This window comes from Herpailurus yagouaroundi, unplaced genomic scaffold, assembly GCF_014898765.1.
Source record: "Herpailurus yagouaroundi ecotype Mexico unplaced genomic scaffold, PumYag 163, whole genome shotgun sequence".
Classification (NCBI taxonomy): Eukaryota; Metazoa; Chordata; class Mammalia; order Carnivora; family Felidae; genus Herpailurus; species Herpailurus yagouaroundi.
In genome coordinates, this window is record NW_024412404.1 from 15,310,620 (window position 1) to 15,338,259 (window position 27,640).

The 27,640-nt window shown below is 35.0% G+C and overlaps 1 protein-coding gene across 4 annotated transcripts in view; it reads left to right on the forward strand.

The window, feature by feature from the left end:
- Positions 1-27,640, forward strand: part of ADK (adenosine kinase) — a 530,009-nt gene that overhangs the window by 227,333 nt on the left and 275,036 nt on the right. For all 4 annotated transcript variants that reach the window (XM_040485454.1, XM_040485456.1, XM_040485455.1 and 1 more), the window contains 2 exons: positions 18,787-18,959; positions 23,443-23,551. In XM_040485454.1, coding sequence (XP_040341388.1) covers positions 18,787-18,959; positions 23,443-23,551 — 282 coding nt within the window. The remainder of the gene's footprint in view (positions 1-18,786; positions 18,960-23,442; positions 23,552-27,640) is intronic.

Below are 27,640 nucleotides of genomic sequence, written 5' to 3' on the forward strand. Positions count from 1 at the left end.
CTCTTTATTCTTATATAAAAGAAAGATATTATTGTGTATAAGCAAGATATCAAAGGAAAAATACACATGATTTTTAAAATCTTAGGAGAACATAGGTTAGAATGTATACTATCCATTTGTTAGAAATCTTGTTGCTTAAAGGCTTTTGGTGAAGGTCAGATTGAATAAAAACCTGAAGCCTTTTATAACATCATATTGCAGGCACTGTTATTTTTTTATCACCTAGTTTTGAAGACCTTTGGAAATAAATCTAGGCTACTTATTTTTGATTGTTAAATTAAATGAGTAACAGTTTCAGGTAATATGTTATTTAAAAAAAATCATAATGTATACAGTATTTTTTATTCTAGATTAATAGCTTTGGATTAAATGGTTTTCTTGATTAATTTGGTACAGTTTTATAAATGTGTTACTCTTCTGCTTAAAAAGAAAAAGACTTCCTCTCTGTAGTTGTGTTTTCCCTGTACCTTCCCCCCATACCCTCCCTGTTAGTGTGGGTGGCCTCGTCCCTTTTCGGAATCTTATGAAATCTGTGAATCCTTTCCTCTGAAAAATACATCAAAGTTTCCTTACAGTTTCTGGAAGTTCATAGATTACCCCTTCCTCCCACACATGCCTTGACCTGATAGGGGCCCATGAACCTCAGGGAGGCTGCAAATCTCTTTAAAAAGTAAAATTCAAACTCCTTAATATTCTAAATATTTTAACAATTTTTCTTAGAAATAACCGTAACAATAGTGTTATGTCAATATAATAATTTCAATAGTAGTTATTGTAATAATAGTCAAAATTCATTCTGTGCCAAATTTGTCAGGCCCTATGCTGAACGTTTAACCTAGATTAATGGTTATATTAGTAATGATATCTCTGTGGAATCTATTAAGTATGCATTTATTACGTGGTTTAGAAAATACTGTATCTTTAGAATACAGATTTAAGGAGGAGATTATATGCATTTTGGTTCTAAGATCTTTTTTTTATTCATCTTCATTCATTTTATAAGGTATCCAAATCTTTTTGGAAAACTGAATTTACTTTCAGTTCTCTACTGCCAACAGTCTCCTTTTTGCTTCTGTCATATTTATTTTTGTAAAAATTAGCTAATCTTCCCCAAGACCTACCACATCCCTTAATTCCTACAAGTTTCAGCCTGGACATAGTTTCTTGTATTTCCCTTAGGAGGTCTTTGGCCACTTCCCAAAGTCAAAGTAGGTGCTACTTCCCATGTGCTAAGTAGTGCCCGCGCACACTCTCTCTATCATATTAAATAGTGCTATAGTTTTCTTATTGAAGTATAATTGACATAGAATATTATATTAGTTTCAGGTATACAACATACTGATTCAACAATTCTGTATACAGCTTGGTGCTTACCACAAGAAGTGTGATCACCATCTGTCACCATACAGTGCTATATCAATATTATTGCCTCTTTTCCTTTTTCTGTACTTTTCATCTCCATGACTTCTTTATTTTTATACTGGAAATTTGTACTTCTTAATTACTTTTATCCATTTCACTCATCCCTTCACCCTCCTCACCTCTGGCAACCACCAGTTCTCTGTATTTAAGAGTTTTGTTTTTTGGAGCACCTGGGTGGCTCAGTCCCATTGAGCTTCTAGCTCTTGGTTTCAGCTCAGGTCATGATCTCATGGTTCGTGAGATCTAGCACGGTGTCAGGCTCTGCGCTGACAGTGTGGAGCCTACTTGGGATTCTCTTTCCTCCTCTTTCTCTTGGTCCCTCCCCTGCTTGCTCTCTTCCTCTCTCTCTCTCAAAATAAATTAATTAATTAAAAAAAAAAAAAAGAGTTTTGTTTTTTCCGTTGTCCATTCATTTGTTTTGCTTTTTAGATTCTACATATAAGTGAAATCATATGGTATTTGTCTTACCCTGTCTGACTTACTCACTTAGCATAATACTCTCTGGATCTATTCATGTTACTGCAAGTGGCATGATCTCATTTGTTTTATGGCTGATTAATACTCCATTGTGTGTATTTATATCCATTCATCTATTGATGGGCATTTGGGTTACTTCCATATCTTGGCTATTGTAAATAATGCTGCAATAAACCTAGAAGTGCATATATATTTTTGAATTAATCTTTGGGTAAATACCCAGTAGTGGAATTACTGGGTCATATGATATTTCTATTTTCAACATTTTGAGGAACTGCCATACTGGTTTTCACAGTGGTTGCACCAGCTTACTTTCCCTTTTCTCCACATCCTTGCATGAGGATTCCCTTTTCTCCACATCCTTGCCAATTCTTCTTGTCTTTTTAATACCAGCCATTCTGACTTGTGTGAGGTGTTACCTCATGTGGTTTTGGTTTGCATTTCCCTACTTAGTGATGTTGCACATCTTTTTGTGTGTCTGTTGGCCATCTGTGTATGTCTTCCTTGGGAAAATGTCTGTTCAGGTCCTCTGCCCATGTTTTAATTGGATTGTCTGGGGTTTTTTGGTGTTGAGTTGTATAAATTCTGTATATATTTTATATATTTTAAATATATCATCAGATATATCATGTGTAGATATATTCTGCCATTCAGTAGATTGTTCTTCTTGTTTTGTTGATGGTTTCTTTTGTTGTGCAGAAGCTTTTTATTTTGTCATAGTCCCAAGAGTTTGTTTTTCTTGCCTGAGGAGCCATATCCATAAATATGTTGCTAAGGCCAATGTACAAGAAATTACTGCACTGTGGGGCAGGGCTTGCTCCCTGTACATAGGCTAATAGGCTCAGTTGCAGAAAGTGTGGGTGCAGTGTTGTGTGGGCTTATCTTTTCCCCTCTTCAGGCCAGGAGACACTTTGGAGTGGGCCTATCCTTGCTGGGGTGTCCTGCAGTGTGTCGTGGGGCAAGAGCCACCCTGGAAGGACTAGCTCCACAGGAGCATGCTGGATTGGGCACCAAGGCTAGTCAGGTAGATGGAGGGTATTGGCTCTGGCTTCTCTGGGCACCCAGCCATCCAGGCTGAGGGGAGGAGATGAGACATGGTGCCTGGGAGAAACCTTCTGCAGATCCCTATCTCTCAGGCACACATTCTAACATTAGTCAACGTATCTCCTTCAAGGTGCTTTTTAGACTGCTTCTTCTGTGCTGTGTCTTGGGCTGAGTTATTCAATATACTGGCTCTTCAAGAGTGTGGACTCAGTTTCCTATTGCCCTCTAACTTTCCTGGAGTTAAGGCCCACTGGTTTTCAAAGCCAGGCGTTATGAGAAGTTGTCTTCCCAGTATAAGTCCCCAGTGCCAGGGGTGCCTGGTGTGAGGTTTGATTCGCTTACCTTTCCGTGTTTGTAATGTCCCTCTCATTTATGGCTAGTCACACAGGAGATTTGGTAACCAACATGTCTCCACCTCTCCTGCCCTTTTCGATGTGGCCTTCTCTCTGGTATCCTTAGGATCTTCCTATTCCACCATCTTCCCCCAAACTCCTCAATGATAATGTACTTTTTTGGGTAATTTTTGTGTAACCTTAAACTATAAGCTAGAAGAAGACGGATTATGCCTTCATTCCTTTGTTTATGTGACAGATATTTAAGTATACAGAATGTGGAGGCACTCTTCTGGATGTAGAAATGTACTCTATAGGCCTTTCAAAGAAGGCAGGGAAACAAATGTGTTGAACAGGAAATTATTATTAAGTGGCATTGATTTTATGATGGGATTGATACACTTTACTGTACATAAACATAAAACATGGGCTTACCCAAGAAAGTGAGACTTGTAACCTAAGCTAGAAAGAACAAGAAACAAAATATGAATGGGATGAGAATATGAATGGAGTGGTACTGGAACATTGCATTCCAGAGAGTGAATACCATTACATGAACCTGGAGAGGCAGTTGATGGTTCATTCATAAAATTGTTTATGCTTGAACTCTGTTCAAGAGAAATGGGTAACTATTAAAGGACATTTTTGAAAGAGAACTCAAAATGTAGTGAATTGGAGGGAAGCAGTACTGAAGGCACTTATATTTTACCCATGAAACTAATATTAACACTGACTGTTAACTGAAATTAAAATAAAACGTAAAAGAAATAATAAAATAAATATAAACACACACACAAAAGAACTGAAGGCAGGGAGATGAGTTAAGGAGCTTTGCAAATGGTTGTGAGAGTTGGAGTGGGGAGAAGAATGAGACATGATTGCTAATGGAAACAGGTTTTCTCTTGGATTGATGAAATGTCCTGGAGTTAGATAGTGGTGGTGGTTGCACAAACTTGTGAATATATAGGAAACAACTGAACTATACTCTTTAAAGTGGTAGCTTTTATGGTATGTGAATGTATTTCAACAACAAAAAAATTTTTAGAGAAGTTTTCACAGTCTAATTGACATTAGATGATGGGCTTGCACTAAGGTGGTGGTAATGGAGATAGAAGTAGAAATGTGTAGATTTAGTGGCATAGACATTTGGATATTCAGGTCAGTAATCTGAAGACAGGTCTAAACTAAAAATAGAAGTGAGGAGTCTCAGCATATAGATGGAACTTTAAACCGTGGGGATAGATTAGATCAAATTCAGAAAAAGTGTATGGTGGACAGAGCAGTTAATCCTTGGATCCAGGCCTGCAGAACACCAAGGGTTAGGGAGAAGAAAAGAAGCCTCTAAAAGAGATAGAGAAATGCTGCTTTATCCATTATTTACTATAATAATGTCCAACGACTGGTAGGTGATCACAAATATTTATGGAATGAGTTGAATGAAAGTAGACTAAGAGTTTTTTTGTTTTTTTGTTTTATCATTCTCAGTGCCTGCCCTGTTATTACCATCATCATCAATACTGCTTAACAGGCACTACTGTAGGCAGTTTGCTTACATTATCTTATTCAATTCTCACAATAATTCTGTAAAAAATAAAATCTCTGATAGAGTATGTAATTTACTGTCACACAACTGGATGAATTTATATGTATCTGAGTCTAAAGTTTATGCTTTTTTCTTATGTAGGCCAAAGTTTCCTAAAATCTCTTCTGAGAAATAAATGTTAACAGGTATTTAACAAGAAAAACAACTAAATATTGTGGGGGATAATAGTAGGACTATCGTGAATCAATTTTTATTAATAGGACACCTACCAACAAGGGAAATGGAACAGTTTTGTCAGGGAAGGAGTATAACATACTAGTTATTGAGGGAGAATGGGTTCTTTAATAATATTTATGAAAATTTTGGGGCACCTGGGTGCCTTAGTCAGTTAAGTGTCCAACTTCAGCTCAAGTTATGATCTCGCAGTTTGTGAGTTCAAGCCCCACGTCAGGCTCTGTGCTGACAGCTTAGAACCTGGAGCCTGCTTCGGATTCTGTGTCTCTCTGCCCCTAACCCACTTGCATTCTGTCTCTGTGTCTCTCAAAAATAAATAAATATTAAAAAAAATTTTTTTAATATTTATGAAAATTTTGTGTATCACTGTGTCACTTGGTAGTATGCCAGTCATCTGAGACAGTCAATCCTTTAAGCTCTGTGACATATGCTGTGTTTCTAACCAACTACTTCAATTTTGATTTCCTCGTAAACCTTTGCAATCTACTTGTTAACAGTTCCTTCCCAGTCTGACATTTAAATTCTTTTTGTTTCCTGAAATTCCTCATTGGGTTTTCTGATATAAAATTGCTTATCTTGGGCTTGTCCTGCAACTATTTTAGTATCATTATTTGAGTGTCAGTCTTCATTATTCTGTTATGAATTGAATTAAAGTGTATAGCATTATCTTAGACTGACTCTTGAGCATCATTGTCAGTTATATTGTCCTAAATACTGCATTAGGTGGCAAAGAGGAAATTCATCTGGAAGGTGACATTAACAATACTAGAAATCTGTCTATATGTTGTTAAAGACACTTGATATGAAACTTAATGCATCATTTTTCAGCACCTATTGAAATTCAGTTGTAAATTTTCTCCTCCTGCTTCCTTACCTTAATGAGGCATCATCTCTTATCATCTCATTCCTTTGTTTAAAAACCCTCATGTGCACCCTTTTACCTATAGAATGCTGCCTCAACTTCTTAAAGTGACATTTAATGATCTGGCCTGGATCATCGTTTCTCATTAGTCTTCCCTCCCACATAGCACTCTGTCATTATACTCCTAATAGTCCTTCATTTCTCTTTTTCATTGTTTTTGTTAACACTGTACTCTTGTTTCCCCATCTGTGTGCTAAGGCCTCTTGGGTACTATAACAAACCCACATTGGGTCCACAAGATATTTTAAATTTTCTAGCAAAACAGTGACATCTATCAGAACATGAACTGCTAGCTTCAGATATTTCTGTTTTAACATCAGATTGCTGCATTTCTTTGGTGGTATCATATACTTTATAACACTGGGTTTTTGATGGTGAAAAAAACAAAAACAAAACAAAAAAACCTAAGTACTGCATAAGAATCAGTGTGAAACAAGAAATGGGGTTGGTGGCAATCAGTCTGATTCCATGGTTTGAGAATTTTATAGTGCATGACATGTGCTAAATTGTTAGGAAATAAATAACTTATTAAGTTCTTTGGAATGAACTACTTAATAAACAGAATTTCTTTTGCCTTAGGGACACCATGATAAAATTCCTAAGATAGGAAAGGAGGCATGTGGTCTATGCCTCTACTTTCTTTCCAGTTTATAATCATTTTTGAATAATATACCCATTCTTCACAGACTAATTGATTATGTCACCTGATTCTAGATGCCTTTTCTGATCCCCTCATCTACAATTAATCTCCCTCCTGGGTCTTTTCTGTTGACATTCTGCCTTTACTATTGCTTTTAAAATTGAACTCAACTAATTCACATATTTATTTAAAGTTACCAAATAGGGGGGCGCCGGGGTGGCTCAGTCGGTTAAGTGTCCAACTTCGGCTCAAGTCATGATCTCACCATCCGTGAGTTTGAGCCCTGCATCGGGCTCTGTGCTGTCAGTTCCGAGCCTGGAGCTTGCTTCGGATTCTGTCTCCCTTGCTCTCTGCCCCTCCTCTACTCATACTCTGTCTCTGTCTCTCAAAATAAATCAATAAACGTTTTAAAAAATATTTATTTATTTTTATTTTTGAGACAAAGAGAGACCTAGCATGAACAGGGGAGGGGCAGAGAGAGAGGGAGACACAAAATCGTAAGCAGGCTCCAGGCTCTGAGCCATCAGCCCAGAGCCCGACGCTGGGCTTGAATTCACGGACTGAGAGATCATGACCTGAGCTGAAGTCAGACGCTTAACCGACTGAGCCACCCAGGCGCCCCCCAAAAAATTTAAAGTTACCAATTAGGGCCATGTCTTTCTTTACTTTTGAGAGAGAGACAGACAGAAACAGAGACAAGAGTGCAAGTGGGGGAGGTGCAGAGAGAGAGGGAGACAAAGAATCTGAAGCAGGCTCCAGGCTCCGAGCTATCAGCACAGAGCCCAACCCGGGGCTTGAATCCACAGACTGCAAGACCATGACCTAAGCCAAATTCAGACACTCAACCAACTGAGCCACCCAGGTGCCCCAGGGCCACGGCTTTCTTGATCTCCAATTAAGTGTACTTATTTAGAGCATAGTGTGAGCCCTTTCATTCTTTGTATAAAAGAGCTCTAACTAGGGCGCCTGGGTGGCTCAGTCAGTTGGGCGGCCAACTTCGGCTCAGGTCATGATCTCGCGGTCCATGAGTTCGAGCCGCGCGTCGGGCTCTGTGCTGACAGCTCAGAGCCTGGAGCCTGTTTCAGATTCTGTGTCTCCCTCTCTCTGACCCTCCCCGTTCATGCTCTGTCTCTCTCTGTCTCAAAAATAAACGTTAAAAAAAAAAAAAAGAGATCTAACTATAATAGTATCAATTACTGAACTAAATTGCATGTTTTGTTAGTCTGTTTCTAATTCTTGAAATATACTTACAAGATCATAGATTATATTATCTACATTTTAGATTTGAAAAAATTGGGATTTAGCAATGTTGGCTTACTTCACACTGACATACCTCCCAACCATTGGCTATTCTTGTTCCCTTTCCTTTACTGCTGATTTATAGAATTAGCTTTTTGTTATCTTTCAGAAATCCTATTGAGATACTGGTTGGAGTTGCAACAAATCTATGAATCAGTTTGGGGAGAATTGCTATGTTAAGAATATTACGTTTTGTAATCCATGCATATAGTAAAGTTCTCCATTTATATAGGTTTTCTTCCCTCCCTCAGCAAACTTTATGGTGTTTTATGTGTAGGTCTTGCACACATTTTCTTAAATTTTGTCCCAGTATTGTTTCATTTTTTGATGCAATTGTAAGTGACAGTGTTTTCCTAACTTTAATTTTCAACTGTTCCTTGATAGTATGTAGAATTACATTAGATTTTTGTGTATTGATACTGAAGCCTGAGACCTTGATAAACTCACTTTTTAAATCTAATGCATTTATGTAGATTCTGTGTGATCTCATATATTCCTTAAACATGCACAGATTGGAATTCAGCCAGAGCCTCAAGAGTTAACGACTTTAGCACAGTACTCTGAAACTCTTTTTCAGTTTCTAATCTCTAGGCTCTCCTTGAACAGTTATCTCTGTACCCTCATTTCACTGAGAATACCTTGCTCTGTTTGGTTTCTTTCTCCCTGCTCCACAGTCTAGAAATTGCCTACTGGCAGAGAACCTACATGATGTAAGGGCTCACCTTGTTTCTTTTCTATCAGAGATCACAGTCCTGCTCTGCCTGTTGTCCAGTGTCTGAAAATTCTGTAGTTGTTTCCTTCTGGTTTTGTTTTGTAGTTATTCACAACACACACGTAATTCTAGACCCTGTTACTCTTTCAGGGAGGTAAAGATAGGTGTTTAAGGATGTACTATACATACGTAAACGAAGAGAAGCTGGGCAATTTGTTTTAGCTAAAAGGAACAGCATAATAAGAGGTTATAAAAAGGGTTGAATGTCTTTTCTGGAGAATCTGAAAATGTAGTGGTTGTGACTATTAGGGACACTATAATTTTCATCTTCTTATCCTCTAGTACATATGCATTAAATGTTTTTGACTGGATGTCAGAATGGTAAGAAACCGTTTGGTTTGGTATTGGTAATACATTGTATTTGAGATAAAGTTAGAGAAGTACTAAAATATTAACAAAACTCTTAACAAATTAAAACTTTTAAAAATTATTTTTTTATCTATTTCAGCTGATGATAGCATCTTTAATTACTCAGCTACGTTATTAAGTGCTTTGAAACAGTGAACCTGGCTTCTATTTGTTCTGTGTGTCTACTTCAGCCTAGTAAACTCTCACTTTGGATTGATGGGTTTAAATGGAAATCACTGATCAGGAGTAAAGCTCTCACATTTTGTCAGTGTCCTGATATACTAATATCATAAATAGTCAAATGTCCGCTAGTTTCCTGTGATGAAATATTCAGTAATAGAACTATAACAAAATTGCTGAATATTTTATTATTTTTCATTTTTGTCTTGCAGGTTTAAGTAATATTGATTGGTAATGGAGACATTTCAATTCTTCTAAGTCCTGATTATGAAAGAATTATAAGTCAGATTTAAGCCTGGTCGTTAGTTGATTTTACCCCTTTTTCAGACTATAGTTTGAACATGTAAACTTTGATTTAATTAGGCTTAATTACATTATAATGGTTTCATTTTCAATGAATGAAGTTTGCTGTTATTTTGATGGCACATCAAGTTATTTAATCTTACTAAAATTTGTTATTGGCTTTGTTTTTGTATTTTACTGCATAAAAGAGGCATCGTTGATTATTTAACTGTGCTTTCTACATGAATGAAAGTAATGTATATATCAATTCAACCACTAATGGTTGCTTCTATATATTAGCTATTGTAAATAATCCTGCTATGAACATGACACTGCAGATATCTTTTGGAGTTACTGTTTTCATTTCTGCTGGATATGTTCCCAGAATAGAATTGCTAGGTCATAAGGTAGTTATATTTTTAATATTTTTTTTACTTTCCTTTTTTTTTTCTTTTTTTTTAAAGTAATCTCTGCACCCAGTGTAGGCCTGGAACTCATGAGAAATCAAGAGTCGCGTGTTCTCCCAACTAAGCCAGCCAGGTGCCCCCTATTTTTAATTTTTTGAAGAACTCGTAACTGTTTTCTGTAGTAACTGTACCAATTTACATTCCCACCATTGGTGCATAAGGGTTCCCTTTTCTCCACATCCATACCATTATTGTTTTATCTTGTCTTTTTGATGGTGGCCATTCTAACAGGCATGAGGTGATATCTCATTTTGGTTTTAATTTGCATTTCTTTAATGATTAATGATGTTGAGCATTATTTCATGTACCTATTGACCATTCATATATTTTCTTCTGAAAAATGTCTATTTAGGTTCTTTGCCCATTTTATTTTTTTTTTAAGATTTTTTTTTTTTTAAGTTTATTTTTGAGAGAGAGAGAGAGCGCACAAGTGAGACATGGGCAGAGACAGAAGGAGAGAGGGAATCCCAAGCAGACTCCATGCTGTAAGCACAGCGCCTGATGTGGGGCTCAATCCTGCAACTGTGAGTGAGATCATGACTTGAGCCAAAATCAAGAGTTGGACGCTCAACCCACTGAGCCACCCAGGTGCCCATGTCCTTTACCCATTTTAAATTTGATTATTTGAGGGCACCTGGGTGGCTCAGTCAGTTAAGCGTGTGACTTCGGCTCAGGTCATGATCTCACAGTTCGTGGGTTTGAGCCCCTCATGAGCTCTGTGCTGACAGCTCAGAGCATGGAGTCTACTTGGAATTCTGTGTCCCTCTCTCTTTCTGCCCCGCCCCCACTCACGTTCTGTCTCTCTCTGTCTCTCAAAAATATTTTAAAAAAAATTTTAATAAATAAAAAATAAATTCGATTATTTGTTTTTCTGCTGTTTTGTGGGTTCTTTATATAGTTTAGATGTTAAGCCCTTATCAGATATATGGTTTGCAGATATTCTTTTCCTATTCCATAGGTTGTTTTTTCATTTTGTTGATTGTTTCTTTGCAATGCACAAGATTTTTAGTTTGATGCACTCCCACTTGTTTGTGTTTGATTTTGTTGCTTGTGCTTTAGTTGTGATTTAAAAAAAAAATTACCAAGACCTATGTCAAGGAGGTTTTTTCCTATGTTTTCTTCAGAGTTTCATGATTTCAGGTCATACATTTAAGTGTTTAATCCATTTCAAGTTAATTTTTTTTTTTTTAATTTTTTTTTCAACGTTTTTATTTTTTTTATTTTTGGGACAGAGAGAGACAGAGCATGAACGGGGGAGGGGCAGAGAGAGAGGGAGACACAGAATCGGAAACAGGCTCCAGGCTCTGAGCCATTAGCCCAGAGCCCGACGCGGGGCTCGAACTCACGGACCGCGAGATCGTGACCTGGCTGAAGTCGGACGCTTAACCGACTGCGCCACCCAGGCGCCCCTCAAGTTAATTTTTTGAATCTTGTAAGATAGGGGTCAAGTTTCATTCTTTTTACATGTGAGTATCATATTTTCCCAGTACCATGTGTTGAAGACACTTTTTTTCCCTTGAGTGTTCTGGCTTCCTTGTCAAATATTAGTTGGCCATGTATGCTTGGGTTTATTTCTGGGTTCTTGATTCTGTTCCATTGGTCTGTGTCTGTTTTCATGCCATTACCATGCTGTTTTAGTCCATATAACATGAAATCAGAAAATGTGATGCCTCCTGCTTTGACCTTGTTTCTCAGGGTATCTTTGGATCATTTGTTCCGTATATATTTTAGGATTGTTTATTTCTGTAGAAAAGGCCATTGGAATCTTGATAGGGATTACACTGAATCTATAGATGGCTTTGGTAGTATAGACATTTTAACAATATTAATTGTCCCAATCCATGAACATAGGATATGTTTCCATTTATTTGTGTCATGTTGATTTCTTTCATGAATGTCTTGTAGTTTTAAGAGTAGAGATCTTTAACCTCCTGGATTAACTTTATTCCTAAGTATTTTATTGTTTATTTGATACTGTTATAAATGGAATTCAGTTTTTTTTTAATTTTTTTTAATGTTTATTTATTTTTGAGAGAGACAGAATATGAAGCAGGCTTCAGGCTCTGAGCTGCCAGCACAGAGCCCGACGCGGGGCTTGAACCCACAGACCGCAAGATCATGACCTGAGCCGAAATTGGTCACCTAACTGACTGAGCCACCCAGGCACCCCTGGAATTCAGTTTTAAAATTCTTTTCCAGGAAATTTGTTGGTTGTTAGTGTATAAAAATTTTACTGATATTCTATCTTGTATCTTGCAACTTTACTGAATTGATCGATTAGTTCTAGCTTTTTTTCCTTTGGTTATTATTTTCTATATGTACAAAATCACATCATTTACAAATAGAGATGATTCTACTTCTTCCTTTCCAAATCTGATGCCTTTATTTTTCTTGCCTGACTGCTCTAGCTAGGATTTTCAGTACTGTGTTAAAAGGAGTGGTAAGACTGGGCACTCTTGTGTTGTTCCTGATCATAGAGAAAAGCTTTCAATCTTTCACTGTTAAGTATATTGTTAGCTTTGGGCTTGTTATATATGGCCTTTATATTGTTGAGATATGTTTTTTAATGTTTAATTTTTTAAGTGCTTTTATCATGCATAGATGTTGAATTTTGTCAAATGCTTTTTCTGTGTCTATAAAGATGATCATGATTTGTTTCTTTCATTCTGTTACTGTGATGTATCACATTGATTCACTTGTGTATGTTGAACCCTCCTTGCATCTCACTTGATCATGATGAGTGATTCTTTAAAAAAGGTGCTGAATTTGATTTTTTAGTATTGGTTGAGAATTTTTGCATCTGCATTCATCAGGGATATTGGCCTGCCATTTTTTGTTTTGTTCTGTTTTGGTCTTTTTTTTTCCTAGTAGATTCCTTATTTGGCTTTTGTATAATGCTTGCCTCATAAGAATAATTTGGAAGTGTTCCCTCCTCTTCAAAGTTTTGGAAAAGTTTGAGGGGGATTAATGTTAATTTTTACTTAAATCTTTGGTAAAATTCATCAATGAAATCATCTGGCCCTGGGCTTTTCTTTATTTAGATAGTTATTGTTACTGATCAGTCTCCTGGTGCCTGGTGGAATTGATTTATTCAGATTTTTTATTTCTTTCCAATTCAGTCTTGGTAGGTTTTATGTTTATAAGAATTTTTTCCATTTCTTTTAGGTTGTCCAATTGGCATATAATTGTTCATAGTAGCCTTTTAAGATTCTTTTTATTTCTGTGGTATCAGTTGTAATGCCCTCTTTTTTGTTTATAATTTTGATGATTTGTGTTCTCTCTTTTTCTCCCCCCTTTGGTTAGTCTGGCTAAGAATTGTGAATTTTCCTTATCTTTTCAAAGAATCAGCTTTAGTGTGGTTAATCTTTTCTATTATTTTCTGTTCTGTATTTCATTTATGTTAGTTCTAATCTGTGTTATTTCCTTCATCTACCTTTGGGATGTTTGTTCTTTTTCTAGTTTCATAAGGTTGTTTATTAGTTTATTAGGTTGTTTATTTAGGATCTTTCTTATTCATTAATACAAGCAGTTATTAGTATAAACTTACCTGTTAGAATTGCTTTGCTGCATCCCCTAAGTTCTGGTATGTTGTTTTTCCATTTTCATTTGGCTCAAGAAAAATTTTTTTATTCCCCCTTTAATTTCTTCTTTTATCCATTGGATTTTCAAGAGAGTGCCATTTAATTTCCAGATATTCGTGAATTTCCAGATTTCCTCTTGTTATAGATTTCTAGTTTAATGCCATTTTGGTCAAAGAAGATACTTGGTATGATTTTAGTCTTGTTGAATTTGCTAAGACTTTTTTTGTGGTCTAACAGATGAACTATCCTAGAAAACACTGTATATACCCTTGAAAAGCATGTGTATTCTGCTGTTTCTTCAATATAATGTTCTATATATGTCTGTTAGATCCATTTGGTCTATGGTTTTATTGTAATCTGCTGTTTCCTTATTGATTCTCTGGATGGTCTATCCATTGTTGAAAGTGGGGTATTAAAATCCCCAACTATTATTGTATTGCTTGTCATTTCTCCATTTAGCTGTTGTTGTTTTTTTTCTCATATATTTAGGTGCTGCAATTTTGGGTCCATAAATACTTACAATTGTTAAAACTTATGGATGGATTGACTACTTTTTTATCATATAATGACTTTCTTTGCCTTTTTTTTTTTTTTACGATTGCTAGTTTAAAATCTGTTTTGTCTGATATCAGCATAGCTACCCCTGCTTTACCGTTTCCTTGAATGTCTTTTTCCATCCCTTCACTCACTATGGGAAGTGAGTCTCCCATAGTCAGCATCTTAGATGGATCTTTTTTTTTTTTTTTTTCAGACATCCTGTGTCCTTAGATTGGAGAATTTAATCTGTTTATGTTTAAAGTACATTAGTATTCCCCTCACCCCCTGTCCACAGTTTCAGTTACCTGTGGTCAACCATGTTCTGGAAGCAAATAATCCTCCTCCTGTCATATCATCAAGATATCAACAGTAACATAATTCCATGTGTCACAGTGCCTGTTATTCACCTTACTTAATCTCATGTAGGCATTTTATCATCTTTCATCATCCCAAGAAGAAGAATGAGTAAAATGCAATAATATATTTTGAGAGAGAGAGAGAGAGAGATTCACATAACTATTGCTACAGTATGTTGTTATAATTTTTCTATTTCATTGTTAGTTACTGTTAATCTCTTGCTGAGTCTAATTTATAAATTAGAGTTTATCATGGATATGTATGTATAGGAAAAATCATAATATATGTAGGGATCAGTACTATCTGCAGTTTTGGGCATCCACCAGAGATCTGGGAACATACCCTCTGCAGATAAGGGGAGACTACTATAATTATTAATACTTAAGGACTTACTGTTGGCATTTTTGTTCATTGTTCCTTGATTGTTTTGTAGATATGTTGTCCCTTATTTCTTACCCTGCTGTCTTTTTTCATGTTTTGATGTCTTTCGGTAACAGTATACTTTTGCTTTTTTATCATGTTATTTTGTGTAGTTGCTACAAGTTTTCCCCTTGTGGTTACAAAGAGGCTTATATAAAATATGTTAAAATTATAATGCCCTATTTTAAGCTGATAACAACTTCACTTCATTAGAATTGCTAAATTGTACACTTCTCCTCCCTGCACACTTTAGGTTATTGCTATCACAATTTACATATCTTTATATTGTGTAAGTAATAACAGATTATTGTGTTTATGGTTATTTTTACTACATTCATTTTTTTAAACTTAAACTGAAGTTGAAGTTGTAAGTAAATTATGCACCACAATTACCATATTACAGAATCTAACTTTGATGGCATAGCTACCATTTCCAGTGAGTTTTATGCTACCTCCTTATGTTATTATGATGTTAATTAGCATCCTTTCCACTCAACGAACTCCATTTAGCATTTCTTATAAGCTAGGTTTAGTGGTAATGAACTTCCTCAGCTTTTGTTTCTTTGGGGGAAAAGTCTTTATCCCTCCATTTCTGATGCACAGCTTTGCTGGATACAGAAATCTTGGTTAACAGGGTTTTTTTTTCTTTTAATATTTTGGAGGTTTCATCTCATTTTCTCCTGGCCTGCAAAGTTTCTGTTGAGAAATCCACCCATAATCATATGCGTTTTTTCTTGTATATAACTTGTCTCTTTTGCAGCTTTTAAAATTCTTTATTTGTTTTGACAACTTAATTATAAGTTAATTATAATGTGTCTCAGGATAGCCCTATTTGGATTCAGCCTGTTTGGGTCTTTTTGGGCCTCATGGATCTGAATATCTCTTTCTATATCTAGGGTCAGGAAGTTTTCAGCCATTTATTGCTTGAAGTATACTTTCTGTCCTTTTCCTGTTCTCCTTCTGAAATTCCCATAATTCAAATATTTTTTTTCATTGTGTCCCATAAGTTCTGTAAGCTCTCTTCACTCTTTTTCATTCTTTTTTTTTTCTTTTTGCTCCTCTGAGTGAATAATTTCAAATGGTCTGTTCTCCAATATTTTTGGTTTTTGTTCCTTTATTAGTACATTGAAAAGTAACAGTATGTTGAAAGTTATTTGCGTTTTTCCTATGGGGTTATGTTACAATTTGACATTTTCTTTAATTTCTTTGATTCTATTGTATTCAACTTTATCATTTTTTTCCAAATGAATTTCAAATTCAAATTGAATTACATTTTCAAGAATGTATAATTTTAACATTTCAAAAGGCCACTCTATATATAGTGTCACATTCAGAAGAGTCTTTCTTCTGTTTCTATTTCTTTATTCCATTCCCACTCACCCTGATAGAAAACCGTTTTCTTTAGTTTATGGTTTGTTCTTCCTGTTTTTCTTTTTCACAGAATAAGCAAACTTGATTACAGTACTTTAATATAATACAAAATGATAAAATACATAACGTAAAAAATAAACAAATTAACTTGCCCTTACTTTTGAAAACCTTCGTGGCTGGTGTGAGGGAGACAAGAGAGAGGAGGGTTATTGTGTAGGATGACTTTCACTATCACTAACAGAATCACTGCTGTCTATTGGCTCAATGGAATCGATTTCTTTTCATGCAACTTTAACAAGGAACCTATCCAATGACACTTGCTTTTGCCTTCTTTTAAGGATTTCATGGAAATGTGACATTTCATTGTCGTTAAACAGATTCATTGCTTGCACTGCTACAGCTTTATTCAGGTGGTTCTTTTCTACAAAATTTTGCAGTTTCCCACATTTTACACATCTCCCTAATCTCATTTGAAGTAAGGGATTCCTCTGCCTTTTCCTCCTCTTCCTCTGTAGATGAGATCTCCTCCATAACCTCTTGCTGTTCGTCGCGATTCAGATCCATCGGTTCGTACTTCTCGATGATTTCCTTCTTAATTTCCACCGTAATCATCTCCTTCTTACTGCCTTTCTTTTCAACCTTCTTATGCATGGGGGCCATTGTATACATTTGCACGGATGTTGACTACAGTACAGTATTAATAGACTCTTATGATATCCTAAGCATTCAAAGCATTCCTAAGCTTAGTCTTGTATGGAAAAGCAAAGGACTGTCTGTAGGTGCTTTGAAGTGACAAAGAGAGTGTGAGTTGCGAGCACCTTCCATCGTCCTGAAAGGTCACTGATTTCTGCCACACTCCATGGCCTGAAACTGAGCATCTGAATATGGGAGATAGTCACCCACAATCCCACAGTGAAGGAGAGAGAGAGAGAGAGAGAGAGAGAGAGAGAGAGAGAGAGAGAAAAGAACCATTGGCTCAGTTGTGATCATGTGAGGTTTGGCATCACGTACTGTTCATCTTGCAGAACACTCACAGAACAAGTTACTCACAATCCAAGGTTTTAACTGTATATGCTTTTAGTTCTCACTGTCTCTTAAAACATACATTTACACCTACAGACCCACACTTTTGAACTCTGCTCTTTTTTTTTAATGTTTATTTTCAAGAGAGAGAGAATGTGTGTGAATGGGGGGTGGGAGGGAGGGGTAGAGACAGAGAATGACAAAGAACCCCAAACAGGCTCTGCATTGTCAGCACAGAGCCTGGCATGGGGCTGGAACTCATGAATCATGAGATTATGACCTGTGTTGAAGTTGGGCACTTAACTGACTGAGCCACCTAGCTGCCCCTGAACTCTGCTCTTTTTTTTTTAAATATTCACAAAATATCCTGGCAGTTACTCCATATAGATGGATTTTCCTTGTTTGGAAAATCCTTGTTTGGAAAAGCTTGTTTCCAAGCTTTTCCTTGTTTGGTTATTTTTAAGTTGCTGTATGGTGTTCCATTGAGATGATTTATCAGTTTATTTAACCAGTTGTGTATGGATGGGCATTTAGCTTATTTCTCACATCTTGGCATTACAAGTGATGTCTGAAAGAGTACTTATGCGTATGTTGTTTCATATTATACATGCATTTGTTTTATACTTCAAATATTTGGCAATGTGTAAAATTTTACTGTCTTGACTGTACATGGGATTTTTTGTTTATATTGGTGTTAGAAACAAAATAGATGGCAGTGTTAAAATAGATACTATAAGTATTAGAAAAATCAGGAATTTGAGCTAATTATGAAAGATGACAGTTCATATCAGTGAAAAACATATATTTTAAAAGCAATCCATTGTCATTTTATAGCAAGGAAATTAAAGTTCGAGACTACTGAAACTGAGATATTAGAATTTTTTTTTTACCCTCCCCCCCACCCCGAGATATTAGAATTTTTAACACTAGTTTTGAATTTTTAAAACAATTAGAGTTAATCATAGTTTAGCTTAATTTATATATATATGAATTAAGTATGAAAATAATAGTGACCACAGCTAATATATATCTTTTACTATGTACTGGGTAATGTGCTCAACAATGCATAAACTTAAGTTGTTTATTTGTCATGAGGTGTACCTATAATTATTTTTCCATTTATAGGTGAGGAAAATGAGGTAAAGAAATGCTAAGTGACGTGCTCTTACTTAGGTAGTAAATAGCAGAAGCAAGATTTGAATCCAGATAGTCTTCATTATAGGGCCTGGGCTTTAATGACAATGCTACTATACTTCTATTGCGACTCACTATTAATTTTCTATATCAAGTTAGCACTGACCCAAAATCTTTATGACTTTAGATTCTGAGTTCTTAACTACTGTGTTCTATTTTTTCCCTAAAAGTAGTATAAGATATTATGTGGTTGTTACATCACATTTATCATAAGCATTAGTACAGGATTGGAATTCCATTCATAACAGCCACAGCATCTAACAAAGCATCCCTTCTATGCCACCATTCTATGTGTACCATATTTTTGAGCCATTAAAATTATTTATGTTCCTGTTTTTCAGTGGATGATTCAGCAGCCACACAAAGCAGCAACATTTTTTGGATGCATTGGGATAGATAGATTTGGAGAGATTTTGAAGAAGAAAGCTGCTGAAGCCCATGTGGATGCTCATTACTATGAGCAAAATGAGCAAACAACAGGAACTTGTGCCGTGTGCATCACTGGTGACAACAGGTCAGTGTAATTCCAAGGGAAGGTTTGTACTAATTACATATTTAAACAATAGTAAAATCTGAATTCCAATCTGAATTTGGAATTTAGATCTCATGAAACTTGAATGTTTTAATAACTCTTCTTCCTTGGGGCACCTGGGTGGCTCAGTCGGTTAAGCCTCCAACTTCAGCTCAGGTCATGATCTTGCGGTTTGTGAGTTTGAGCCCCGCATCGGGTTCTGTGCTGACAGGTCAGAGCCTGGAGCCTGCTTCACTTTTGTCTCCCTCTCTCTCTCTGCCCTTCCCCCGCTCACGCTCTGACTCTCTCTCAAAAATAAACATTTAAAAAAAAACAACTGTTCTTCCTTGTATCATTTTCTTTAAAAAAAAAAAAATGATCCTTATTGTACCTGCTTTTGTATTCACGAGGAATATAGAATGAAAATTTTTTTAAGTCTATTTATTTATTTTGAGAGAGGGAGAGAGAGCATGAGCAGGGGAGGGGCAGAGAGGGAGGAGCAGAGAGAGAGAGAACCCCAAGCAGGCCATACACTGCCAGCATAGAGCCTAATGCAGGGCTTGAACCCACAAACTGTGAGATCATGACTTGAGTGGAAGTCAGGAGTCTGAAGTTCAACCCACTGAGCGCCCAGGCACCCCTGGAATGAAATTTTTGGGACTATCAATTTCAGTCTCTAATTTTTATAATTAAGATCAGAAAAGGAAAATAAGGAAAACATTTCATTTAATGTCTTGTAGCTAGTTTCTTGCTGAAACTGGTATGAAAAGAATGAATGATCTTTTCACCATATCCTTAGATTGGAATATTCAGATACATAGACATATAGACACATGTATTTTGCAACATATATAAAATACTCCATTATATCCAGTGTCCTACGAACTAGGTCATCTAAAGCATTTCTGGCAAACAGTCATCTATCCATATCAAACAACTTCAGTCATGGATAACGCACCACTCAGAAAACAATCCATTACGTTTTTATGCAACTTTACTTTTTAGAAAATTCTTCTTTCTATGAACTTGAAATAGATCTCTCAGGAACTTCCCATACATTAGTTGTATTCCTGCCTTTTGCAGCTACACAGAGGCTTTTCTTCAGTATATCCTTGCATTATTACCATATTGCTCATCAGCATCTTTTCTCTCCTTTGCAAGGGAAAAGCAAAATAACTTCTCTAGCTGTTATATTGTTAAAATCAGCAACAATGATCTCTTTTTAAATAATGATTTACTAGAAATTTTACTTTCCTTATACCTAGAAATATTTAGTGTATCCTCCTACATTCCCTGTCTCCTTTCTTACCCTTCTTTCCCTCCTTTCTTATTTGCTGCTTGTCTTCCTATATTTCCTCCCTTCTCTCTTCTCTTTGCTCCCTTCTCCCACTTTCTTACCTTTGGTTGTTTTTTGTTTGTTTGTTTGTTTGTTGTTTGTGCATTCCTTGATCTTTAGCAAATGTATGTGAAGGACCTGACAGTTTTATGGCCAGTAGTTATTGAATAACTAAAAATATAACTTTTTAAAAACAATTAGGGTCCCAAAGCCATGTTTAAACTTTTCCTATAATTTTATTTTTTGTGTGTAGGAGAACTTGATCATTTTAAGGTTTTAAGAAATAAAACCATTTATTGTTCAAACATTGAAATATACTTATTTATACTTTTTCCCTTTTCAGTTTTCCTAAAGACAACTTTAATATGCAGATACAGTTTTCTCATTAGTGAAAAATAGGTCAGATTTTGCCTTTGATACCACTTGGGGTAGTATAAAATTGCTAAATTGTTTTTGTATGCTAAATTGGTATTTTAAAGAGCAGTTATGATCATATTAGCTCTCCCAGATGTCAAAAGCTTAATTAATATACTAATATTATGGTTATGGTGATCAGTAATGTTCAGATGATGTTAGAAGTGAAAAACTAGGGGGAAACTCTCACTATCAAACTTATTATCAACTAAATTGTAGAACTTAATATGTTTAGATAAATTGTTTTAGATAGGGCTGATCACTCTTAATATCACTATCCAAAACCCAGGAACCAAAGAATTTGGATAATGCAATATTCTTCTTTATTCATGTTCTCATTCTCCAAACTCTGAACCATAGTCACTTGGATAGTGAGAGTACTTACACTTTAGAGAAATAGTGTAGTTTACTATCAAAGAGTTATTTTATTATCAAAATAGAAGTTAGTAACTGGTACCACAAGTGTTTGCTTTTTATATTTATGTATAATTATTTCTGTCAAAATTTTGCTAAAGTCATGACTACTAGAATATGTTTTAGGAGTGCCTGGGTGGTTAGTTAAGCAGTCAGTTAAGTGTCCGACTCTTGGCTTCAACTCAGGTAATGATCTCACAGTTTGTGAGATCAAGCCTGGTGTTAGACTCTGCATTGACAGTACAGAACCTGCTTGGGATTCTCTTTCTCCCTCTCTCTCTGCCCCTCCTGCTCATGTGAGTGCACGCTCTCTCCCTGTTGAATAAACTTAAAAAAATAAGTTTATTATTTTAGGGAGAGAGTGAGAGAGAGACAATGCAAGCAGGGAAGAGGCAGAGAGAGAGGGAGAGAGAGAGGATACCAAGCAGGCTTCGCCCTGTCAGCGCAGAGCCTGACATGGGCTCGAACCCATGAACCGTAAGATCATGACCTGAGCCGAAACCAAGAGTTGGATGCTTAACTGACTGAGCCACCCAGGTACCTCTAAAATAAAATATTTTTTATAAGTTGGGCCTAATTATTCTTAACTTTGTAATATAGTAATATTTGCATATAAATATATTGATTCATACTGTTATTATTTTAATCATTTAATCGGGCATAAATTTGAATTGATATATCCTGAAGTAGTCAATTGGCATATGGATGAGTAGAAATATGTTTTGGAAGGGAATTAGTTTTTTTTTCCTTAACAGAAGAACCAACCATTTTATAAAAATCTCAAGTGATGAAATGATATGTCTATTTTTTTTAACCATAACTGTTCCCTTGTGAGAGTGAAAAAAATGGCAAGTTATTTTCTAATTCCAGAATCAGAATGAGGAAGAAAATATTTTTATTGATTTGTATTTAACATAAATAATTATTTTATTAACTATATTTGTTGTACAATAACCAAAATTACTATCTGGCACTTGTAGCAAGATTTTAAATGCAGTGTCCTGCTTAGATTCTTCAGCTGCAAAACTGGACCAGTATAGGGAGTTTTCGTCTAGAGAAATTAATTTTAAATTACTCCAATCTTTAAAATGTATTGGTTTGCAAATTAATATGTCATAGTAAATAGGGCCTACATTTATATGTGTGTTTTGTAAAATTAATCCCATACCTGGCTTTTAAAGCATTAGGTTAAACAGTGTATATAACATGTTGATAGTTAAAAACTGAAGTTTTTGTATATAGGTACATATGTTCATATGTCTTTTTTTGCATAACAACATAGTTTAATTTCCTAACTGCATTTTAAACCATTAAAATATAGGAAATGGATAATGTTATCATTTCAGTACCAAAGGAAACAAATTCCAGTTTTTCAAAATAGGTGGTATTAAAACAAGGAACAATATCTCTATTTATCTCAGAGGTAACAGAGAAGTCTCAAAAAGTGCTCAAAACAAATTTAATTTTATTTACATTTATAAAATCAATGTGTAGCAATTAAAAAATTAAGAATTATGGGAATGCAAGCTGGTGCAGCCACTCTTGAAAACAGTATGGAGGTTCCTCAAAAAACTAAAAATAGAACTACCCTACGACCCAGCAATTGCACTACTAGGCATTTGTCCAAGGGATACAGGTGTGCTGTTTCAAAGGGACACATGCACCCCAATGTTTATAGCAGCACTATCCACAATAGCCAAAGTATGGAAAGAGCCCAAATGTCCATCGATGGATGAATGGATAAAGAAGATGTGGTATATATATATATATATGTGTGTGTGTGTGTATACACACACACACACACACACACACACAATGGAGTATTACTCAGCAATCAAAAACAATGAAATCTTGCCATTTGCAACAACGTGGATGGAACTGGAAGGTATTATGCTGAGTGAAATTAGGCAGAGAAAGACAAAAATCATATGACTTCATTCATACGAGGACTTTTAAGAGACAAAACAGATGAACATAAGGGAAGGGAAACAAAAATAATATAAAAACAGGGAGGGGGACAAAACAGAAAGGACTCATAAATATGGAGAACAAACTGAGGGTTACTGGGACGGTTGTGGGAGGGGGGATGAGGTAAATGGATAAGGGGCACTAAGGAATCTACTCCTGAAATCATTGTTGCACTATATGCTAGCTAATTTGGGATGTAAATTTAAAAAAAAAAACTTTTTTTTAAATTAAAAAAATTAACAATTAAAATGTAAACCAAAATTTGCAAAATGTATTGTTAATTAATTTTATAGAAGTACATGACAACTTTTAACTATCGTATTACAGCCTAATTGCTTTTTATTGTTGTCTTAGGTCCCTTGTAGCTAATCTTGCTGCTGCCAATTGTTATAAAAAGGAAAAACATCTTGATATGGAGAAAAACTGGACATTGGTACAAAAAGCAAGAGTTTATTATATAGCAGTAAGTATTTACCTAATTCAAATTTCTGGTACATATTTACACTGTTAAGTATAGTTTTTTAGTGGATATACGTTTTTAAATAATTGTCTTTTACTTATCCTGCAAATTATTAGCCCATGTCAATGCTTATATCGGAATCATTATTATAAATACAGAATAGAAACATGATCATTCCATGGTAACATTATTTGTATTACTTACATTCAAGTCTACCTCTTTTTGGATACATTATACATAGATGTGTCTTAGGTAAGTATCAAATTCCATATTAAATCAGTTTCTTAAGATCTTTTGAAGTAATTCTAAAAATTTACATTTTATATTTTCAGGGTGCTTGTTGCGAATGATGCATGCATTGTGTGGGAAAATAGTAGTAGCATAAATATTCACTGCAAACAGAGCTTATTTGCCTAAAAAAATCTTAATTGCTGTTTATTCCATAGTAATTACTATGACATGTTTTAATTTAATATTTCAGAAACATTGATCGTGACAATCTCTTAAATCTGGGAATAAGGGCAGCATGTAATTTGAATTATTAAATATTCTGACATAAAAATAATTGGTTAAGAGTTCATATCTAAAATAAGATGGTACTAAAATTTCCCTGAATTAATCACCCCATGAATACCTTGTTTTTATTTAATATGAGTTAAATGTGCCTGATCACAAATAAGTAGATACCTACGAGAAATTAGAAGTACCTCATATGCATATAATATATGGTTTTGGTATAACAGCTGCTGCCATTCACTACCTGAGCTGTGAAACAGCTGCAAAGACGTGTAAAAAATTGATTATCCAGTAGTAACATGTTTATTGAAAATATAATTATTTCTTTCAGTCTAGTGTTAATGTCTCCTACAACATGTTTATGTTCACTGCTTTAGGCTTTACAAGGTTATTATTGATTCCTCTATAAGGCAAATCATACCCCTTTATAATGTCAAGTAAATTCTTACCTTGAGAGGATTATATACAGGATGTTAGCTCTTTTGACAGTATGTGAGAAAACATTTCAAAAATTAAGAAATTTTCCCTCTTCATTATCTTCTATTTTATTTTTCTAAAGGGCCTCATTTGTTTGTTACTATCTTGGGTGCCTGTTTTGTAGTGTGGTTCTTTAAGGGGAATTTACATGCTATTTCAAACCATCATGCATTTGAAAATCTGATTTTCATAGAACACCTGGTTTAAAATTTGGCATTATTTATGTTATTTATATTGGCTATGAAGTATGATAATATATTATGGTGGAAAACTACATTTAGCAAATAATTATAATTCTATTTTGATATATAGCAATTGGACTCCAAATTATGAGTGGAAACACTCAGTCTTAAACAGTTATGTATATTTAACATAGGCCAAGCCTGGATGAATGGAATTTTTATGGTAGTATAGACCCAACTTGCAAACAACTTAGAGTTTTTAATAATTATGTACCATAGTGCATGTAGCCAACTTTGGGCAAATTCAAATTTTTATAATATTAACAATTTATATAAGTCCAGGTTTATATAAAATGTAGAGCGCTCAGTTTGGGTCAAATTAATAAAGAAGATTGAATTATTTTTAAAACTTGTTAAAAATAAACAGCCAGAAACAAATACCAAAAATGGATTCCAGTTGATATCTCTGAGCTGTTAGCCCTTAGTTTCTATTTCAGCAATTTTGTAAAAGGAATGCTGTTTTACATTGTCAGGCAAGTTGATAGTTTGCTGAAAATTTGGCTATTTTAAAATCATTCTGAAAATATAAGAGTCATAAGGAATACCTGGGATGCTGTATATTCTACAACTTTTTTTTTTTTTTACTGTTTGTTTATAAATGTTTATTTGTAAGAAAGATAGCATGAGTGGGGGAGGAGCAGAGAGAGAAGGGGCACAAAGGATCCAAAGCAGGCTCCACGCTGACAGCAGAGAGCCCGATGTGGGGCTTGAATTCACAAACCGTGAGATCATGACCCAAGCCAAAGTCAGATGCTTGACTGAGCCATCCAGGTGCCCCTGTTTATTTATTTTTGAGGGGGTGGCAGAGAGAGAGACAGAATCCCAAGCCTGCTCCATGCCACCATTGCAGAGCCCAACACAGGGCTTGAACCCCCAAACGGTGAGATCATGACTTGAGCTGAAACCAAGAGTCAGACACTGAACCTACAGAGCCATCCAGGCACCCCTCTACAACTATTTATTTTGATATTAACTAAGTCCATAATGCTTATGCATTAAAATCTGTGAAATCTCTTCTGAAATGTAATGTTATGTGTACAAAGACGTTCTGCATTTCTTTTATTATTTTTTAAATTAATTAATTTTTTAAGTTTCAAGTTATTATTTAAATCCTAGTTAACATACAGTGTAATATTAGTTTCAGGAGTAGAATTTAGTGATTCATCACTTAAATATAACACCTCTGCAGTTCTTTTAATCCTTTAGTTTCCTTCAAGGTCCAGACATCCAGGATAGTCTTTTCCTAGTATATCCTCAAACCACAAGTTTAGATTGAGTAGATATATCTATACATATTTCAACAAATTAGGTGGACTCCTCCATATTGGTTCTGTAGGGTCAGCAGTCTTCTCACATTGTCATTATAAATAGCTGAGGTTTAACAAGTTGAAATTCTGGGAACTCTTTCATTTCAAAATTTCTTGGCCCGAGGAAGCAGCTCAGTGTATCTATTCAACGAATTTCCATAATTAAGACATCTATGTGCATTATGTAAAATAAACCAGATCTACATACTCGGCTCTTCTTTCCACTATTCCATAAATAAATAATGCTCATGAGCATTAAGAAAACCCAAAACCTTATTGTCTTTTTTGTCACATAATTCAGTGAACTTAACAATGCAGAGTTCACATCAGAAACTTCACTGATAAAAGCTAAAATGGAATACGCATATACCAATATTTTCTTTTGGTTTAAGTAAGTGTTTACATCTTTTTTTTTAACCTTCATAGGAAGTGTTCCATTTATGGCATGTAAACTCAGTTTTTCCATGTTTAAACCAAATTCCTCAGTTTTTTCCTAGTATGTGATAAGGGATTACAGTTATGGTGACAGTTAATTGTATTTTTGAAAATATAAATTCCAGGTGCTGTTCACCTTAACATCATATTCTCTTGCAAGAAATACTTCTTATAATAGCCTTTTTAAGGCTATGATATTTAGGAAAGATTTATGAAAAAAATTAGGATATTGGAGCTATTCATTTTTCTAAACTATGGATTTCCTTTTTAAAACAATATTAATGTTATGAAAAATGAGAAAATTAGCCCACAGCATTTTATCCTGTTCTTGATTTTTTATACTTATATTTTTATTTTATCTTTGCATTTTTAGTGTTTTAATATTTGCATTCTATTCTATAGCCATAATACTTACAGTCTTGTTTCTATATTTAAATGAGTTAAATGCTCAACCACCACAAGTATTTTATTCCATCCTCCTATTTCTTTATTGTTTATTTTGATATCCCTCATTTGGCTGCATTTTGTCATTTTTATCCCAAGGAAGGACTCAGAGCTTCTCTCTCTCTTTGAGATTTTATTTACTTCTTACTGCTTTATATAAAAATGACAACTTATTTGGTGTAATACAAAGTACTTCTTTGTAGATATTGCTTTATTTCCTAGCACTTTCTATGGGAAACCTGAGTCCAGGTTGGTTTTTATTTCTGTTCTTTATTATTTCCTTATTTTTGCTTACTTTAGATTTAATTTGCTCCTCTTCTACTCTTCATCCTTCATCCTCACCCCCCCATTCATACTCCATCTTTGCTTTCTTTCTCAAGGTGGAAGCATAATTTATTGATTTGAGACTTTTTGCTTTAGACCTTTAGTGCTATAAAATTTCTCTGTGAGTATTGATTTGGCTGCCTCCCACAAATTTTGATATGTCATGTTTTCATTTTCATTCAGCTTGTAAAACTTTCTACTTTCTCTTTTACTTTCTTCCTTGACTTGAATTATTTAGAAGCATATTGTTTATTTTCTAAATATGGATATTTCCCAGATATCTTCCTTTTACTACTATTATGGATTTGTATATTCCTCTTTGCATTTCTATCAGATTTTTCTTCAAT